The 19694-nt window shown below is 43.1% G+C and overlaps 1 protein-coding gene across 1 annotated transcript; it reads right to left on the bottom strand.

The window, feature by feature from the left end:
• Positions 1-3597: 3597 nt before the first annotated feature.
• Positions 3598-8304, bottom strand: WNT8A (Wnt family member 8A). Its single transcript, XM_068981396.1, has 6 exons — positions 8237-8304; positions 8107-8140; positions 7738-7876; positions 6440-6565; positions 5328-5470; positions 3598-4143 (listed from the first exon to the last, which is right to left on the bottom strand). Exons 1-6 carry the CDS (start codon positions 8302-8304, stop codon positions 3598-3600), a joined length of 1056 nt encoding a protein of 351 aa, XP_068837497.1.
• Positions 8305-19694: the final 11390 nt, after the last annotated feature.

The following is a 19694-nucleotide window of genomic DNA, read 5'->3' as shown; positions in this document are numbered from 1 at the left end:
TCTTTGCTACCCTGTGGACTGCAGCATGTCAGGCTTCTCTGTCCTTCATTGTCTCCCAGAGTCTGCTCAAGCTCATGTCCATTGAGTTCTTGGGAGTCATTAATTCTGCTCATGGCAAAGCTGGGGAGAAGAGGGAGAAGGAAGAAGAGGTGAAGGAGGAGGAGGAGGAGAAAAAGTTTTGTAAGGGCCTGGCAAGCCTAGACTGAGAAAACAGAAGCTTCTATTCTCCAGGCAATGTGGAGCAGTGCCTGGATTTACTGAAATATGGGACTTGGCTCATGGACAGGTTTCCCTCATCGAGTTGATTCCTTTCTCAGCAGTTTTTCAAGATCCACTATCAGATTGTGACTGCCAACTTGCCTGTCTTGGGCCCTGAACCTATCAAACATGAGGATTTTTTACTGTTCTGTCACCTTAATGATAGCCAGCTTGTTAGGCATGAGCCAAAAGGGTAGGAGTGTCAGGTTGTAATTATTGAATCTGAATGCCACTGTAATGCCTAGGAATGACTCCCTGACAGGAACGTGATGGATGCAGAGAAATCCAAATTCCTTTAGTTTGTTGCCCAGAGTCCATGTGGGAAGACTGGTTGATTGCCATGAGGGTAAAATGAAAGAGGTTGGAAGAAGCTTGGAAGGATTAGGACTACGAGCTTTGAGGGGAAGTAGGCAAACTGTTCATGGAATTCTCAGTTTCATTAGTGAAAATCTCAGATATAAACCCCTAGAAAACATAAGGCATGTTCTCCATGATTGATAGTTGGGTTGGGAAGATCTGCTGGAGAAGGGATAAGCTACCCACTTCAGTATTCTTGGGCTTCCCTTGTGGCTCAGCTGGTAAAGAATCCACCTGCAATGTAGGAGACCTTGGTTTGATCCCTGGGTTGGGAAGATCCCCTGGAGAAGGGAAAGGCTATCCACTCCAGTATCCTGGCCTGGAGAATTCCATGGACTATATGATCCATGGGGTTGCAAAGAGTCGGACATGACTGACTCACTTCACCAGCCATCAGGAATGGTTTTATTTCTGAAAATCTCCCCTAAGATCATTTGAGAATGTCAGCAAGGTCCTGGGGAAAATGTCAAAGCATCAGATACCTGGGTCTTTGGATGGAGATTCAGTTATGGATGAAAAGAAAAGTCTAGTTTGTTCAATTCCTTAGCAGTTTCATAACTCAGATTTCATGATGAGTAATTTGGCATCTATATTTATTGAGGATTTAACCTCAAAGTCAGATAACATTTTTCCCTCTGAGCCCCAGGAAAATAATCTTTTCTTTTGGTTGCCTATTACTTCACCACAAATTTTGTACTTAGATGATATCTCTTACATTCCCTCTTCTACTACCACCTCTTTCTCTCTCTCTCTTTCACACACACATACACACACACACACACACACACACACACTTTGTTGATACTGTAGTGTGTGTGTGTTTACCTTCCTTGAAGGGAGGTAGAGGAAATCTTACATTTCCTTGACATAGGCTACATTTTAATGGATTTCTTCTTGTCTCTGGTGTCTGACATCTGTGATAGTTGGTAGTTTTAAGTGCACAAATGATTGAGGGCAGGAGAAGGGGATGACAGAGGATGAGATGGTTGGATAGCATCACCAACTCAATGGACATGAATTTGAGCAAACTCTGGGAGATAGTAAGGACAGGGGAAGACTGGTGTGCCGCAGTCCATGGGGTCACAAAGAGTCTGACATGGCTTAGCAACTAAACAACAGCAACAAAACAGAGTTAAGGGTAGATCTGCAAAGCACCTGCTTGTGGTTTTTCTTGAGATGCCAACTTCCTTAATAAATATTTTACCTTCTTTTTCACTTAAACAAAAATGATGGATTGGTTATTTCCTGTTGGCATTAAAAATTAACGTACTATTAATTCTTTTTGAAGACAAAAAATTTGTTTATTGTGGACAAATATAAAAATACAGAAAAACACAAAAGGGAAAACTAACCACTCTATTTTGGTGTTACATGATAGCTAATATTTTTCTCTTTTTAGAACAAAATTGAATTTATTCTGAACATGCTGTTTTGTAACTTTATTTACTTAATTGTATCATGCATGTTTTTCATGTTACCAAATATTTTTCCAGAATATTATTTTAATGGCTAATATTCCATTGTGCAGCCATGACAATTAGTTTGCCCTGATGTTGAACATTTAAATTGTTTTTTTTTAATTTAAAACATTAAGAATGTTTCCCTACTCTTGGTGATCAGTCATTTTACTTATTTATTTAACATAGCTGAATATCTCTTTCCTGTGGGGTGTTTGGCCTTTGCAGAGAGGGGAGACTCTAAAGGCTGAGATGCTCAGATTTAGGAGACCAGTGGCTGAGCCCCTAGGGCTCTCCCCCAACAGATTACCAGTGGAAGATGTAGAAGTGCAAATGAGGAAGGGAGAATCCACAACTTTCCCAGTCTCTTGCCTTGGAGCCCCGCTCCTCCGTGTACAGACACCCCAGGAAGCCTAAATTGAGAGAGCAAACACACTTTGAATATGGTTCAAGTTCAAAGGGCTTGCTTGTTCCTCAAGTTGCTTAGGTTGCATTAAAATAATACCTTCTAAATCGAGAAATCTGGATTATTTTCCTATAGGCCAGTGCTTGGGTCTGAATTTTATTATCTGATATCTAACACTAATATCAAGGGGTTGGTATTTCCAGTTTCTCTTTTAGATTTGTACATCATTGGAATATAGAAGTGGGGTTTCTCATTCCCTTTCTAGTCCTGAGGTTTCCAAGGAGAGAAACAAAAAGTCTCAAATATGTATACTAGAAGTATTTATTGCAAAATGAAGTTGAATTCCCAATTTGGGAAAATAACAAAAGAGAGTTGTTCTACAGCTCTTTTGGGAAAAATCCCTCTTGGGAGGCTTTGACTGGATAAGTTGTAGTCACCTGTCCACTTACTGTGCCAATCCCTTCTCCATGGCTCCAGAAATGGTTTCTGAGTTGGAAAAGTTGTCAGGTTATATGAGGTACTGGTTTCCCCAGGAATGGGTAGGGAGAACTTTTCAAAAATGTGCACTGTTAAAAAACGCAACACCAAAAATACCTCCCTATAGGCAGGCGTGTAGTCTCTGACTCACTTATCTCTATGAACTTATAGCTGATCCTTCCGGAGCTAGCCAGAGTAGGGGAAGGTTACTCTTTGAGGAGTCTGGACAGAACTCTTCCATTTTTGGCTTCCATTCCCTCTGATTCTTAGCCATACAGTTGGATTGGATGTGGTCTGAAACTCCAGGGGCAAGTATTTTTTAGGTCTTTCTGGATATAGACCCTAAATCAAACTTCCCCTTTAGCAAGCTATAGAATTATAGGCAGGAAGACCAGGAAGTAACTTTCAGAGAAGATGAAATGGGGTCTACCCAAATTAAGAGGCCCAGATTCCCATTTCAGCTCTGTCAAGAACATGCTGTATCATCTTGGGCCTCCACTACCCCATGTACAGCAGATATCAAGAGGATAACAGGTCAACCCTGTGGTTTTCCAATTGTTTTCCTTACCTCTTCTCTCCAAGAGAGAAGCTGTGTCCCCTCCACTGTCATACAACTGAGCAGTAAGCTCCTGTGGGGTGCTGTCAGGCGCTGCCCTTTCCCCAGGACCAAGCACTGCCTGGGGAGCGCGTGCAGTAGTACTTGCTCACCACATGCCTACACTGGTCACACTTGACAGTGCAGCACCACTGGAATTTGCAGTTACAGCTGCTGATAGCCTCAGTTCTTCTCTCTTCCACCTGCAGGCCGCATTCTGTGCACAAGCGCCCACAGCTGCGTTGCTCCCATCTGGATGTGTTGCGGCTGTTCTGCAGACACTCCCGACCTTCTGTGCCATAGATGCCCAAGCTGGAATTGCGGGTACAGTAATCAGGTGATTCCTCTAAAAAGATCAGCTCAGCTTCTGCACTAGGAAGGAAGGCTTCAGTGGGTATCCAGTGGCCCTCGGCACTGTTCCCAGCCCTTAGCTGCCGTTTATCCATCTCAATTTTCAGTGCCCGTTCGTACTTGGCCTTTAGGTAGTTACCCAGCTCCCTGAAGTTAGCTAGCTGTAGCCAGCATGTCTGGATGCTACAGCTGCCCGAGATGCCATGACATTTGCAAGTTCTCTTCATGGTGGCTCTCACTGCCTTCAGAGAAAGAGAGAGGGAGGACAAAAGGAGATTGGCTCTGGGTAGAGAAGATCAAAAGCTAGCAATTAATGGAATATTTTAGAGTTGTGTTTCTTAACTTTAGAGTACATCAGAATTGTGAGGGAGGCCTGTGAAAAATACTTATTCCTGGGCTCTACCTCAGATCTTCTCAATTAGGAAGTTCAGGGGTTTAAAGGCTTTGATATTGGTGATTTTAATGCTCTTCTGCATGATTCTTATGGAAAAAGCCAGGCAAGGGTTGAGAAGGTGACTGGAAACAGGAAACCTAGGCTTAAGGCCCAACTATATCGCTTGTGAGCTTGTTTCTCTTTCTGCCCATAAGATTAAGAATGATCAAGAAAGTACTTTTTTAAAAAGAAGATGAAGAAAGTATTCTGTAAACTAAAAATGAAAAATATGATAATTGGCACTAAGTGTTACAGCTGAGGGCTAGAGTGTTTGTGGATGTTTGGATTTGTCTTTTGGGCTCTCTTCCAGAGGGAAGGAAACCTGAAGTCTGAAGCCCTGTCCCCAAGGTGATTACCCATTATTTTCACTTTGAAAACTCTTCTCTACACTGGGCAGCCAGGACATCTAGGTATAGGTTCAAAGCAAAATTTCTATGCTCTTAGCTCCAAATAAAACTAGAATCCAGATTTGAGTTCAGAACACTCCAAGGATTTCTATGCACCCCAGAAATCTTGGGGGACAGTTGATCTTCCAGAGAAGCTTAGATCAGTCCCAACCTCTCCAGACCCAGAAAGACATTAGGACATAAGTTGTATGATAAACCCTTGTTAATTTCCTAGACCGTGCAGTTGAAATGGTTAAAATTTTAAGCCATGGAAGCAAGGCCTTGGATCTGTATTGTTTTATGTTCTCAGAAACCTGCCTGTAGAAGGAGTTAGCACATAAGGTTTAGTGATGAAAGGACTATACTGGAAGATCTGTGTTCATTGCCTGGTTCTGATGCTAATTTGTTGTATTGCCTTGGCCAAGTGATAGCTCTGCCTTAACTGGTTTTGTCATCCAGAGAATAGGAGTAGCTATCCTAGTCCTGCTGGGTGGTGTGGGATGAAACATGTTTGAGACAGCTCTTGACAAGTTGTGAAGGTCTGTACCGATGTGAGACTGTTGTAAATGCTCAGCCTGTTGGCTCCCTGGTCAACTCTTATACGTACCAGCCTGCCTGCTCTGTTGTTATGAAGATTCATCAGGGCTCTGGCATCCTTCCCTTTCTCCAGGCTGTCCACAAAGAGTTTGGAGATTCTTTCCCCAAATTCAACATTGTCACTACAACCTCCCCAGATCCAGCCATGGCCTCCTGCACATAAGGAAAGAGTAAGTTCTGTGTATAGCTTCCAGCTGAGTCCTAGAAGAAGACTCACGGTCATTTTAGCTGACATAGCCAAACCATCCCCAAGAGTTGTAGAAGTGTGTAAAGCTGTAGCTAAAAGTGAGACAGGGAGGGAATTCCCTGGCAGTCCAGTGATTAGGACTCCGTGCTCTCACTGCCATGGCCTGGGTTCAATCCCTGGTCCCCACAAGCTGTGCAGTATTGTCAAAAAAAAAAAAGTGAAACAGGGAAATGGAGGTATTTAGGGTGCGAATGGGGGTAGGGGGCAGTCCTATTTCTAAAGTCAACTGCCCACCCTTCAGGTACTCCCCAGCTCTAGACAATGCAACTCCATACCCAAAGTGAAATTAAGATGCTGAGGCTGCCCCAGATGATCTCAAAGGTTCATTGCTGTTCATTCTAGAATTCTGTGCCATTATTGTACAGTAGTCTTATTAGAGCTGTCTCCTCCCTCATTAGTGACAAATCTGAATAAGGATTTTCCAGGCAAGAATCCTGGAGTGGGTTTCCATTTCCTTCTTTAGGGGATCTTCCCAACCCAGGGATCAAACCCAGGTCTCCCGCATTGCATGCAGACTCTTTACTGTCTGAGCCATCAGGGAAGGCCTATAAGTCTCTTAGGCTATCTGCAAATAATTTGATAGCTGTGGATTATGGACAAGCCATTCTAAGCCTGAAATACGAGGGTTAGCTTTAAACTCTCTTTGGCTTCCTCCTTCCTAGATGCCTTGTTGATTTTAGAGCTTGGTGCTACTTGCTTATCCTCTAATCATCTTAGCAGAGTCTTGATCTAGGAGGACCCACCAAGGAAATTTCTGCTGGGGTTTAAGGGGTTTGAAGAAGCTGTGTCTCTCAGGCTTTCTCTGGAAGACTTTAGCTTATGCTTAGCTCTAAACCCCTTACCTTTTCCCACACCCATCAGAAGGCACAACTTACCTGTTTTACCATTTTTTGACTCATCACAGCCACAGTTTTCAAAGTCACCCATGCTACAGTTCTTGGTAATGGTGTACATGACTCCAGCAGAGCTGATAGCGTGAATGAAAGAAGTCTCCCTGGTAGCTTTGAAAAGAAAGAGGGAACTAGAAACCAGGACCCTGATGACCCAAAGCAGGGGCTTTCAAAAAAGCAATGCCATTTCATGTCTCTCTCCTATCCCCCTCCCTCTTTGGGTTTATTAAGAAGATGTTATTCTGCTTAAGAGAACAGTACATGCTTTCGTAGCATCCTTACTTCATATAGGCAGGAATGAGCATCCTCATGCTACAGATGGGGAAAGTAAAACCCAGAGAGAAAGTGATGAAACTGAGGCCACTCTCCTCACCAGTTATGGCACTGGGACCAGGACCCAGTTCCCCTGATAATCCAGCCCAGGCCTCTCTGTTCATAAGCCATTGCTTCTGATCTTCAGACAGTAAGGATTCAGGGCTATGAGGCTGGCTTATGAAAGAGAGAAGAGCATTTTTCTTCTTTCTGAGATGGAGCTGGAGCCATGTAATAATTATAATGATAAATACCTATCACTTACTGAGCTTGTGTCTGACTAAGGCCTTATAAACATTGTCCCATGTTTTTCTCACCCTATTTGTTGTATACCCCACAGGAAGATACTTTTCCCCTCATTTTCTTTACCCCATTCCCCTCAACTTTCCTCAGGAAACTCTTCATTAATCGTTTCTACATAAATGACTTTCTTGCAAACTACTATACATAGTTATAAACAGCTGCACAGGTACAGCATGCACACACACCACACACACACACACACCACACACCACACACACACACACACACACACACACACACACTCCACATGAGGCATGGCTCAGTGTGATCTCTCAGCTTCTCTGTTGTTGGGATTTTATGACAGCTGAAATTCCCTCAGGGGCTATGAACACTGACTCTTTTCCTCATTTTCATTTCATGCATATGTAAGTGTGTACAAACACAAATACAACATGAGTTGGAAAATAGAGTAATTACACTTGTATATAAATACCTTTGTATTCACCTCATTCAACCCTTACAACACTCCTGGTGAACTAAACAGCTGACCTTATTGACCCCAAGGATAATACTGAGGTTCAGAGAAGGGGAAATAACCCACAACAAGGAAGTGGCAGATCACCGATAACTTTTTCATTTCACTGCACACATACATGTTACACATACATACATACTGCACGCCCAACTTCATGGACATATACCCCCTTGTACAGGTCGCACAGACTTACCACTTCTTAGCCTGTTGTGAGTGGAGAGCTGGAGAGCATTTTCAGGGCAGTTCCAACGTTCCCAAGCAAATTGGAATTTGCACTCCTCGATGCCACTCTGGGCGCCCAGGGCCACACTGGTGGTGTAGGTCAGATAGGCCTGGCAAAGGGAAAAGGGTGCGAGCTTCAGCCCTGCCTCTCATCAGGTCGTCTGGGTCAGAAGGTACAGACAGGAATCAAATGGGTTAGCTCTCCATTAGGGAATGATTGGTCATAGGTTCCTCTGCGTGTCTGACTTCTGACACTGTCTCCCCTCCCGTCTTTTCTTTCCCCAGAAGAGTTCCCTCAGGAACATGAATGGGTAAAAACAGGAGCCGGAGACCATCCTACCTTGGGCCCTGTTATCAGGAAATTGTTCACTGACCTACCAAAAAGAGAAAAAGTGAGGCAGTTGGTGAGTGGGGATGAGACAGTGGAAGCTTCCTTGGTGAGGAGTGAACAGTGGGAGGGAAGGACTTACCAAGCAGAGGCACTGAAGGTCACATAGCATATGCCCACAGCCACTCTGAGCATAAGTAGGTCCCCCATGGCCCTTCCCACCCCCAGAAGACCAAGTCTAGCCCAGGGCCAAGTCCAGAGAAGTGAGGAGAGGGCAGGGTCTTTCTCAGTATTTATGTAGGGAAATGCTGAATGGCCAAGGGGTGAAAAATCAACAGCCCTTCTCATTTGTCCCTCACTGGCAGGGCTGCAGGAGTCACTAACCCAATGAGGGACCAGGGAGGAGGGATTCAGCCCAAAGCCTGCAAGGGAAACCCCGCCCTGCCCCGCCCTGCCAACCCTTCTGCCCTCCCAGGCTGACAGAGGAGCTGAAACTTTTCCCTACTCAGGAGGTTTCTACCCTCTATAAGTCAGACTTCTTTCTCTTCCTACTTGAGGGCTCATTAATTAGAATTTTGTAGCCCAGAGAAGGCAAGTTTCCTTGTCTCTGCAGAATTAACTCTGCTAATTCTGAAGACAGGTCACCTCTCCCTCAAAGTTATGGGGTTCTCACTCATTAATGAGACCCCACTCCTTACCCTGCCTTCTTCTTCAGGGTGTTAACAATTATAGAGGAACTCTATCTGGAGCTCTCTCCTACTTGTTCTACCCGAGTAAACAAGTGCACCATTCTTGCCTCCTCCCTGATGACTGTAAAGTGGTGTAGGACCCAGGAGCAGACACCTCTGCAACAGTCCCTTCTACCATATTCTACCAGAATAAGTGCAAGTAAATTTCCTTCATTCCTAGTAGGTCTGCAATTTGTATTTGTTAGAACTCCAGTTTGTTATTGTTGTTCAGTCACTTAGTTGTGTCCAACTCTTTGAGACCCCATGGACTGCAGTTCAGCAGACTTCCCTGTCCTTCACCATCTCCTGGAGCTTGCTCAAACTCATGTCCATTGAGTCAGTGATGCTATCCAACCATCTCATCCTCTGTTGTCTCCTTCTTTTCCTGCCTTCAATCTTTCCCAGCATCAGGGTCTTTTCTAATGGGTCGACTTTCACATCTGGTGGCCAAAGTATTGCAGTTTCAGCTTCAGCATCAGTCCTTCCAATGGATATTCAGGGTTGATTTCTTTAGATGGGAATGGCTACCCACTCCAGTATTCTGGCCTGGAGAATTCCATGGACTGTATAGTCCATGGGCTCACAAAGAGTCGGACATGACTGAGCAACTTTCACTTCACTTCCTTTAGGATTGACTGGTTTGATCTCTTTGCAGTCCAAGGACACAAGAGTCTTCCAGTTTGTTAACTGCCTGTGTATGTAAAAATCAACCTTTGGGCCACCCAGGGCTATATGTGAAAAGACTGATGCCTTTCTTTCTGATACCACTTTGTTGCTAGGACATAAGCACAGCCATTATTAGGTAGGGCTGGGTACTGCAATGAAGGGATGGAGATCTTCCTTGCTTGGTGAAACTCTTTCCTGAGGCTGAGGAAGGCAGGCTAAAGGGATGCAGAGAAGTACGAGCAGGAAGTTACTGTCCTGACTCAGTACTCTGTGACCATAATCCAGATCACTTCATAGCACCCTGGACTGGATTTGGATGAGAAAGGGAGGTCAGAAATCACCCACCAAAAAAAAGAAAGATCCCCCACCAAAGGAGTTCCAGGGGCCAAGACGTCCCAGGGCCTTTTTAGTGCAGTGTACTCAAAGTATGAACTGGGGTTAGTGTCAGCCTGCAAACTGTTATCTTTATGTGACAAGATAAGTACAGAAATGAGAATGTTTCGAGATTTTTGTAGCAGTTTGACAGAGTGATTTTATGTATGTTGAAATCTAATAATAAGAAATTTGGGCTTCTATTCTGTCTTTTTTTCTATTTCATTTCTCTAAGAGGATGAGTATGAATATCTCAAGTGCAAAATGTCCTTAATGCACTACAGCTTGGGCTCTTAACCCAGCATGTTCTCTTCCTTTGCTTGCTTGTAGGATTCTCTCCTTGGGGAAAAGAGATGTCCCACACTGGGTCACTTGGGAAAAGCTCACCTAGTTTGCCTCAGTGGGCTCTTCCCTGTTTTCTACCTTTCCCAATCAAGAATCTAATGTTCATACCTGTCACTGATATAATATTGTTAAGTCAGTGATACTTAAAAAAAAAAAAAAAGAATCTATTGTGTAACTCTCACTTAAGACAGTGAGGTTGATTTCCATGCCACTGTCTGTATGGTCAGAACAGGGGTCACGTTAGACCTGAGGAATTCCACATTCCCCTTGAAAGAGTTTTAGGAGTGATTCCACATTCCCTTCCTGCATATGAGTCACTGGATCGTATTCTTCTGTGCTCTCCATAGCACTTGGCATTTCGTTGGTACTCTATAAAGATAGTCTTTAATTTTCTAGGAAGGAAGGTGGTGGTGAGCCTTTTGTGTGTAAACTTTGTGCTTGTCCCTGCTCACATTTTCTGAAGATCATATAATTTCTCTAAGTGGAATTCCTAAATGGAATGTTAGGAATGTTAAAGAAGGGTCTTTAGGATGTTAAAAAAAGGTCTTTCCTTCAGGTATTAGGAACTTTGGACATCGGCCACTAACTTGTTATGTGACCTTGGGCAAGCCATTGACTATCACGTCAACTCAGTTACTTCATCTGTAAAATGGGGCAGTTGGGAAGATGTTGAACGTTGAATGACCTCTAAGGTTTTACCAGCTCTCTTCCATGCCATTATCCTAGTTTTCAGATTTACGAGATTTATTAATCTTGGAGGTGATTGTACGCCAGAGATGGGAAAGTCTTGTCTTCTCTGTCAACATGGTACTCATATATCTTTAAATCCTTTCGTTGGCCAGCTAGATAACCCTGTAAGATGGATACCTAGAGGGCAGCCAGTGTCTTCTTCAGAGTCCTTTGGGAGCCTGTCTACAGAAGACCTCTGTGCTAGACTGACCAATAGTCATTCACTGTGGTAGAAGGTCTCCTGGAAGGAGAGAAAGCCAGAGATGGATACTCCACACTGAAGTCTGCTTACAGCCAACCTGTGCATCTATTTCTTTAAACTCAGCTTTATCATCTCATTAGGCTTTTGTTTTATTTATGTGAACCATTTTTAAAATCTTTATTGAACTTGTTATAACATTGCTTCTATTTCCCCTACCAGGAATTGAACCCATATCCTGTGCATTGAAAGGCAAAGCCTTAACCACTGGACCATCAGGGAAGTCCCTCAGTTTTTTTGTTTTTTTTTTTCCTTTTTTAATATTGTATTCACTTATTTATTTTTGCCTGCGCTGGTCTTTGCTGCTTTGCATGGGCTTTTCTCCAACTGCAGGGAGTGGGGCTACTCTTTGCTGCAGAGCACGGGCTTCTCACTGCTGGGGCTTCTCTGGTTGCAGAGCACAGGCTCTAGGCACTCAAGCTTCAGCAGCTGTAGCTCTTGGGCTCAGCAGTTGTGGCACATGAGCTTAGTTGCTCTGTGGCATGTGGAATCTTCCTGGACCAGGGATCAAACCTGTATCCCTTGCACTGGCAGGTGAATTCTTATCCCCTGAGCCAATTAGCTTTTAAATGATGATTCAATTCTTGGTTTCTCTCTTAGGAATGGAAATCAGGAACTGAAAAAGTGGAAACAGTGACAGATTTTATTTTCTTGGGCTCCAAAATCACTGTGGATGGTGACAGCAGCTACGAGATTAAAAGAAACTTGCTCCTTGGAAGGAAAACTCTGACGAACCTAGACAGTGTATTAAAAAGCAGAAACATCACTTTACCAAAAAAGGTCCATATAGTCAAAGCTGTGGTTTTTCTAGTAGTCATGTACAGATGTGGGAGTTTGACCATAAAGAAGGCTAGGTTCCAAAGAATTGATGTTTTTTAACTGAGGTGCTGGAGAAGATCCTTGAGAGTCCCTTGGACAGCAAGAAGATCAAACCAGTCAATCTTAAAGGAAATCAACCCTGAATATTCAATGGAAGGACTGATGCTGAAGCTCTAATACTTTGGCCACCTGATGCGAAGAGCCAACTCATTGGAAAACACCCTGAGGCTGGGGAAAATTGAGGGCAAGAGAAGAAGGAGTGACAGAGGATGAGGTGATTGGATGGCATCGCTGACTCAATGGACATGAGCTTGAGCAAAGTCTGGAAGATAGTGAAGGACAGGGAAGCCTCGTGTGCTGCAGTCCATGGGGTCTCAAAGAGTCCGACACAACTTAGTGACTTAACAACAATGACCGGACAAACAGGATAGCGGTGTCTCTGAACTAGGGGTGTGCCGGCAGATATTCAGCAGCCAGTTTCAGTGTGACAGGAGCCGTGCTTGGTAGTGCTTGCTGATTTGCATGGAGTACATACTCCTACCATGGCCGATTTCAAACTGCCAGTGTGGACTTGGAAAGAGATGAATAGTTGCACATTATTATACAGTTATTTTTATCATACATATAATAGATGTAAATAACCTTAACGGTATAGATAATAGTGAAGTCTAGTAAAATAACTAGGAAATGATAAATTTTGGGTTTTTTTGGCTGTGCAATGTGACTTATGGAATTTTAGTTTCCTGACCAGGGATCAAACCCTGGGCCCCAGCAGTGAGAGCACTGAGTCCTAATCACCAGACTACCAGTGAATTCCCCTTTTTCCCCTTTGCTTTTACTATAATTTATTTATAAATTAATTATAAACAATTAATTTGTTTTTATTATATATAATATATAAGTAAGTAAGTGTTAGTCGCTCAGTTGTGCCCGACTCTGCAACCCCATGGACTGCAGCCCACCAGGCTCCTCTGTCCATGAGATTTTCCAGGCAAGGATACTGGAGTGGGTTGCCATTTCCTTCTCCAGGGGATCTTCCCAACCCAGGGATCGAATCCAGGTCTCCTGCACTGCAGGCAGATTCTTTACTGACTGAGCTACAAGGGAAGCCCTATAATATATAATTTATTTATAAATATATATTATTATATAAATAATTTTATAAATAAATTAATTGCTCAGTTGTGTCTGACTCCTTGCCACCCCATGGACTGTACAATTCTCCAGGATAGTGATGTTGGTAGCCTTTCCCTTCTCCAGGGGATCTTCCTAGCCCAGGGATCAAGCCCAGGTCTCCCACCTTACAGGCGATTCTTTACCAGCTGAGCCACAAGGAAAGCCCATTTATTTATAAGCTTAACTGTAAGTTTATATACTTTAATTTTCATAACAACTGTGTTTAGCAAGCAGTTTGCAAAATTCTGGTCTGTGTTGTTGTTTAATCACTAAGTTGTGTCTGACTCTTTGTGACCCCATGGACTGTAGCCCTCCAGGTTGCTCTGTCCATGGTATTTCCCAGCAAGAACACTGGAGTGAGTTGCCATTTCCTCCTCCAGGGGCTCTTCCCCACCCAGGGATTGAACCTGCATCTTCTGCACTGACTGGTGAGTTCATTACCACTGAGCCTCCAGGGAAGCCCATATCTAACTGTATGTAGAACATCAAGTGGTAAGTGGGATGCAATTAATAAATGCACTGTATTCCACTGGAATGGTATTCATAGAGCTAGAGAGGAGTAGGACAGGATAATCCTGAAGGCCCCTTCCACCTCCTGTTCCAGGATGTTGAGATTCCAGGAGTCTTAGGGGAGCACTGGGGGCAGTAATCAATGAGTAAGCCAGAGTCACCCTTGCTGTGCCCAGCTTTCAGGAAATCTAGAGACTATTTATAGAGCCACAGAGTGTCTAAGCTAGAGGGTCCCATTTTTACAAGGATATAACTGAGGCCCAGAGAAAGAGAGAGAATTTACTCAGGGTTACAGAGTGAACTGGGGCAAAGAGACCTTGAGGGTACCATCCTGGTTTGCCCAGGACTGAGGTGTTTGCAGTGGTGTGGGACTTTCAATGCTTAAACCAGAACAATCTTGGGTAAACCAGGACGGTTGTTCACCCTTTGGTGACTATAGTATGTCTTCCTCTTAATGTGCTTTCTCACTAAACTCCCCAAACCCCTAGTTCCCCCTCATTTCTTTTCCAGGCTCCTTTGCCAGAACTCTGAGATTAGAGGGGCCGTTTAGACTGTGGAGCAAGTTGCGGGGTGTGTGTGTGGGAGTTGAGTGAGAGGGCGGAGGTGGTTGGAGAATACCAGAAGAGAAAGAGATAGGATTTCTGACTTTTAACACTCCTCTGCTAATTAGATAAGGGGCGGAGATGAGGGGTGGAGAGAATGAGCCTCCATGCATATTCTTCTGAGCAGTGACACTGAGCAGAGCTCAGGCATTTTTAATCTCTGATCTCCACCCCTTCTCTCTGGAAGCTTGTCTCTTCCCACCCCCTGGTGACTCCCAGTCCAAATGCCACAGCTGCTTGAGCTCCTGACCCTCCCTTTTAGCTCCTGATCCCCCAGTTTAGCCTCAATGACTTGCAAAGTTCCTCAACAATATGCCCAGGGAAGGAAGAGGAGAATATTTCAATTTTCCCTTTGAGATCTCAGGTTCCAGGTGTGGGGAAGAAAACAGGCCTTCCTGTGTGGAAAATGGGAGCAGTTGCTGGAACACATAGGCCTGTGAGGGCTGGGACACGTGAGAGAGGAAAAATCTGGAAGCCATGACTGGATGTTTCTAGCCTGAAGGTGTATTTCTTTCATCACTTGGGAAGCTCCTTAGAACTTGGTATTGTCAATCCCAACCATATAGGAATCTCTTCGAGGATAGTAGCACATTCTCCTGTCAAACTGAGGTGCCCAGATGGCAGAAGCTGCATCACCTCAGTTCAGTTCAGTCGCTCAGTTGTGTCTGACTCTTTGTGACCCCCTAGACTATAGCACGCCAGGCTTCCCAGGCACCAACTCCCAGAGCTTATTCAAACTCATCGAGTCAGTGATGCCATCCAACCATCTCATCGTTTGCCGTCCCCCTCTCCTCCCGCCTTCAATCTTTTCTAGAATATGGGTCTTTTCCAATGAGTTGGTTCTTCGTGTCAGGTGGCCAGAGTATTGGAGTTTCAGCTTCAGCATCAGTGAATATGAATATTCAGGACTGATTTCCTTTAGGATGGACAGGTTGGAACTCCTTGCAGTCCAAGGGACTCTCAAAAGTCTTCTCCAACACCATAGTTAAAAATAATCAGTTCTTCGGCACTCAGCTTTCTGTACAGTCCAACTCTCACATCCATACATGACTACTGGAAAAACCATAGCTTCGATTAGACAAACCTTTGTTGGTAAAGTAACGTCTCTGCTTTTTAATATGTTGTCTAGTTTGGTCATAACTTTTCTTCCAAGGAGCAAGTATCTTTTAATTTCATGGCTGCAGTCACCATCTGCAGTGATTAGCCTGAAAAGATTTGAGATTGGAGGGGCTCATCCTAGGAGAGATTTCAGTTGGCTTAAAACCCCTTTATTGTATCTTGTATTATGTCACTGTTCAAAATGCTCATCTCTGGACATTGGATAAGACACAGAAATTCTCAGTTAATGTTTCTTGATTGATAGTTGGGGAAGAAAGTATGGAGATGATTGGGGGATTTTATTAGTTTTCTGAGAATATACATCCATCTGTTTATTCTAAAGATACCTGCCTACTTAGTTCTGGCTAGTATTCCACAGTTATGGTCTAAGATGAATTATCATTACTTGTTTTTATCCTGGGGGAGCTCTTAGTTCAGTCTAAGAGAGAGGAGCTTAAACAATTCATACTAATACAGTGAGATAAAGTACTCTGGAAAGGTTTGGGGGGTGTAGGGATAATCAGTTTGGAGAAGGCAATGGCACCCCACTCCAGTACTCTTGCCTGGAAAATCCCATGGATGGAGGAGCCTGGTAGGCTGCAGTCCATGGGGTCGCTAAAAGTCGGACACGACTGAGCGACTTCACTTTCACTTTTCACTTTCATGCATTGGAGAAGGAAATGGCAACCCACTCCAGTATTCTTGCCTAGAGAATCCCATGGATGGGGGAGCCTGGTGGGCTGCCGTCTATCCGGTCGCACAGAGTTGGACACGACTGAAGCGACTTAGCAGCAGCAGCAGCAGGGATAATCGGTTAACGCCATAGACAAGGACTTCTGATAGAGACCTGCCATCTGGTGGCAATGAATGGTATAACATGGCTTTGTTGCTCTGATGAGGGATCAGTTCAATTCAGTTCAGTCGCTCAGTCGTGTCCAACTCTGCGACCCCATGGATTGCAGCAGGCCAGGCCTCCCTGTCCATCATCAACTCCCGGAGTTCACTCAAACTCAGGTCGATCGAGTCGGTGATATAGGACCTCAGTTTCAACCTTTACTGAGGCACCTGCCTAATGGGTAGCCAGCCCAGTGGTTGGCAGTGTGATGCATATACATATGCATATTGCTTCTAAGATGACTTTGGTCTTTAAAAAATTTGCAGTGTGCTTGTTGATATAAAGTATAATTGAAAATGCTGTCACGCAAATAATATTTTTATACATGTATAACACTTGATATACACACATGAACAAATATACTTGAAATAATATATAACTGATTAATACTTGTTACCAAAAAGGTAAACAAAATGGAAACATGTAATGTAAAAAATGAGAGTCTCCCCTGTCCCACTTCCTGTGAGTAACCATTATCAACAGTTTAGTATGGATTCTTTTCTCTGCAAATACAAATGTTTATAAATACCTACCTAATTTAAAAATAGAATGGTGCTATAATTCCTCCATTTGGTTTTTAAGCTTTTTTAATATTCATTTATTTGGCTGCACCAGATCTGAGTTGCAGCAAGTGAGATCTTCGATCTTCATTGTGTCAGGCGGGATCTTTGCTTGCAGCATGTGCAATCTAGTTCCCTGACCAGGGATTGAATCCAGGCCCCCTGCCCTGGGAGTGCAGAGTCTTAACCAGTGGACCATCAGAGAAGTCCCGGTTTTTAACCTTCCTTTTACATCATGGACCTTTTTCTGTGATACTACATGTCAATCTAACTTGTTTTCTCTTAATTTTTATATTAAATAAAAAATTAAGCATGTTATAATGACTAAGTAGTCTATAAGGTTTGTTAAGAAAAGCATTGAAAGTGAAAGTGAAAGTGAAGTCGCTTAGTCGTGTCCAATTCTTTGCGACCCCATGAACTGTGTAGCCTACCAGGCTCCTCTGTCCATGGCATTCTCTGAGCCACCATACCTGCATTGTCCTCTCGAGAAGCTACAACTTTCACTTCTTTTATCTGGTTCTATTAGCATTATCTCCATATTTCTAAAAACAAACAAACAAACAAACAAATCTATTTGTGTCCTATGTATTGATTTTTTTTTGTTTTAAGTATTATTTGTTGTCTTCCCACCATGGATAATGAGAATTGGCCTCTGTTTTCTTTTTACACTTATCAAATCCAAATGCATCTTTCTCATCTTTTCTTACCCCATGGACTACTGTGGTCCATCAGGCTCCTCTGTCCATGGAATTCTCCAGGCAAGGATACTAGAGTGGGTTGCCATTTCCTTCTCCAGGGGATCTTCCTGACCCAGGAATCCAACCTGGGTCTCCTACATTGCAAGCAGTTTCTTTACTCTCTGAGTCATTTTCTAGTTCAGGTAAATTTACTTAGGTCAGTATTGAGTTATTTACATTATGATCATGTATACTATTTAGAGGAGAGTCATGTAACAAATCAGGCTTGCTGTTTTTTCTCTATATGTCTTTTTTTTTTCCCTGGAATTAACAATATCATTTTTTGTTGTTGTTTGCTTAGTTTTCTATGCAGTGTCAGCACTTTAGGCCCCAATTCTGCCCTTAGCTAAAAGACCTCTTGTTTAGCTCTTGGACTTGCTCCAATCTGGGTTAATTACTTCTCTATATATTGCATAGCTATCACCTTAGTGTCTTCTTTCACCATCAGGATGAAGGTTCAGTATATTTCTTCCCTTTGTTGCACATCTTGTTTCTTAAATTTTCTGTCTTTCTATTTTTGTTTACTCCCTCATTTTGGTGGATAACATTTTGGTGGCTTCCTGAGAAAGGGTCATAGGAAGCAAATTTTTTGAGAACTCACATACCTGAAAAACTTACTCTCATTTGATTGATATTTAAAATCTTTAAACTACTATTTTGGTAGAGTTTAGAATTATAGATTGGAAATATTATCCTATAGAATGTTGAGGTAATTGTTCCAATGTCTTCTAGTTTCCAGTGTTGCTGTTGAGAAATCTTATCTTGTCTTGGATGCTAGTCTTTTGTAGCTTACCTCTTCTCCCCTCCCCCTACCTCTTTAGAAGCTTTTAGAAACGCTTTGTTTAGCCCCACCACAGTGAAATTTCCCAATGATGTGGCTTTGGTTTAGAACTTTTTAGTTTCTTGTGTTTAGTACTCCTGGACTCTTTCAATCTATAAATATGTTTTTGTGGCCTGATAAACTTTCTGCATCTGGGGTGGACTGAGTAAGATCGATTCCTGCAGTTGCTTAGCAGACACCATCTTCCAGCAGGTGACCTCATGACCCCCTGCCCAACTCAGGAAGTAGAACCAAGGACAAATCAAGGCAGATAACGAAAGGACCATTCTTAAATATTTGAAACTATTGGAAAATGGAGTAGATAAAATATTTTGGTATTAACATTATAGTGAACAATGCTTACATCTAAATGTTTACAAACTTCTCTTAACTTTTTCTTTCACACTCACCCTTCCATTGAAACTGCTTTAGATTACCAGTGATCTCCATATTGTCAAATCCAGATTGATGTAGATGATTCACTCTCCAACTTGTAACTTCTGTTTCTTGCAGCTTCCAGGACTTCAGAGATGATTGGTTTTCCTTTTACCTCTGGTCACTCTGTTTCCATCTGCTTGTTCCTCTTCATTTCTCTGACCTACTAATGTTGGAAAGTCTTGAGGCTCCTTCCTTGGACATTCTCTATTTTTTATCTGTATTTACTCCCACATGGTGACCATCCCAAAATTATATCTTTTTTTTTTTCCTCTTAAATTATCCCCTTTTGCCTTCAAGAGTTAGCCCTTAAAAAAAAAAAAAAAAAGAGTTAGCCCTATTCTTAGGGCAGACCTCCTGAGTGGGAGATTGTTGCATGTCCTGCCAGACTCCAGAGTTATATCTTTATACCTCACCTAAGTTATATCTTTATAAGAGACCTCAGCTAAGCTCTAAACTTTTTTTTTTAGCTCCAAACTTAAAAAAAGAATTTGTTTATTTATTTTTGTCTGTGTCAGGTCTTTGTTGCAGCACTGCCATGCGAGGGCTTCTCTCTGGTTGTGGCTCTCTCTGTGGGCTCCAGAGAGCATATAGTTTGTGGCATGTGGGCTCTCCAGCTAAGGTACGTGGGCTCAGTAGTTGTGGTGCGTGGGTTAGTTGCCCCAAGTCATGTGGGATGTTAGTTCCCTGACCAGGGATTGAACCCCCACATTGGAAAGCAGATTCTTAACCACTGGACCACCAGGGAAGTCCCTTTAAACTTGTATATCCAACTGCCTACTGGACATCCTCCAGGAAGGCCTTATTGGCTATCGAGCAGGCATTTCAAATGTGACATGTCCAAAACAG

Source organism: Capricornis sumatraensis, chromosome 9 (genome assembly GCF_032405125.1).
Source record: "Capricornis sumatraensis isolate serow.1 chromosome 9, serow.2, whole genome shotgun sequence".
In the NCBI taxonomy this organism is placed as follows: domain Eukaryota; kingdom Metazoa; phylum Chordata; class Mammalia; order Artiodactyla; family Bovidae; genus Capricornis; species Capricornis sumatraensis.
This window is presented reverse-complemented; position numbering and strand designations above follow the sequence as displayed.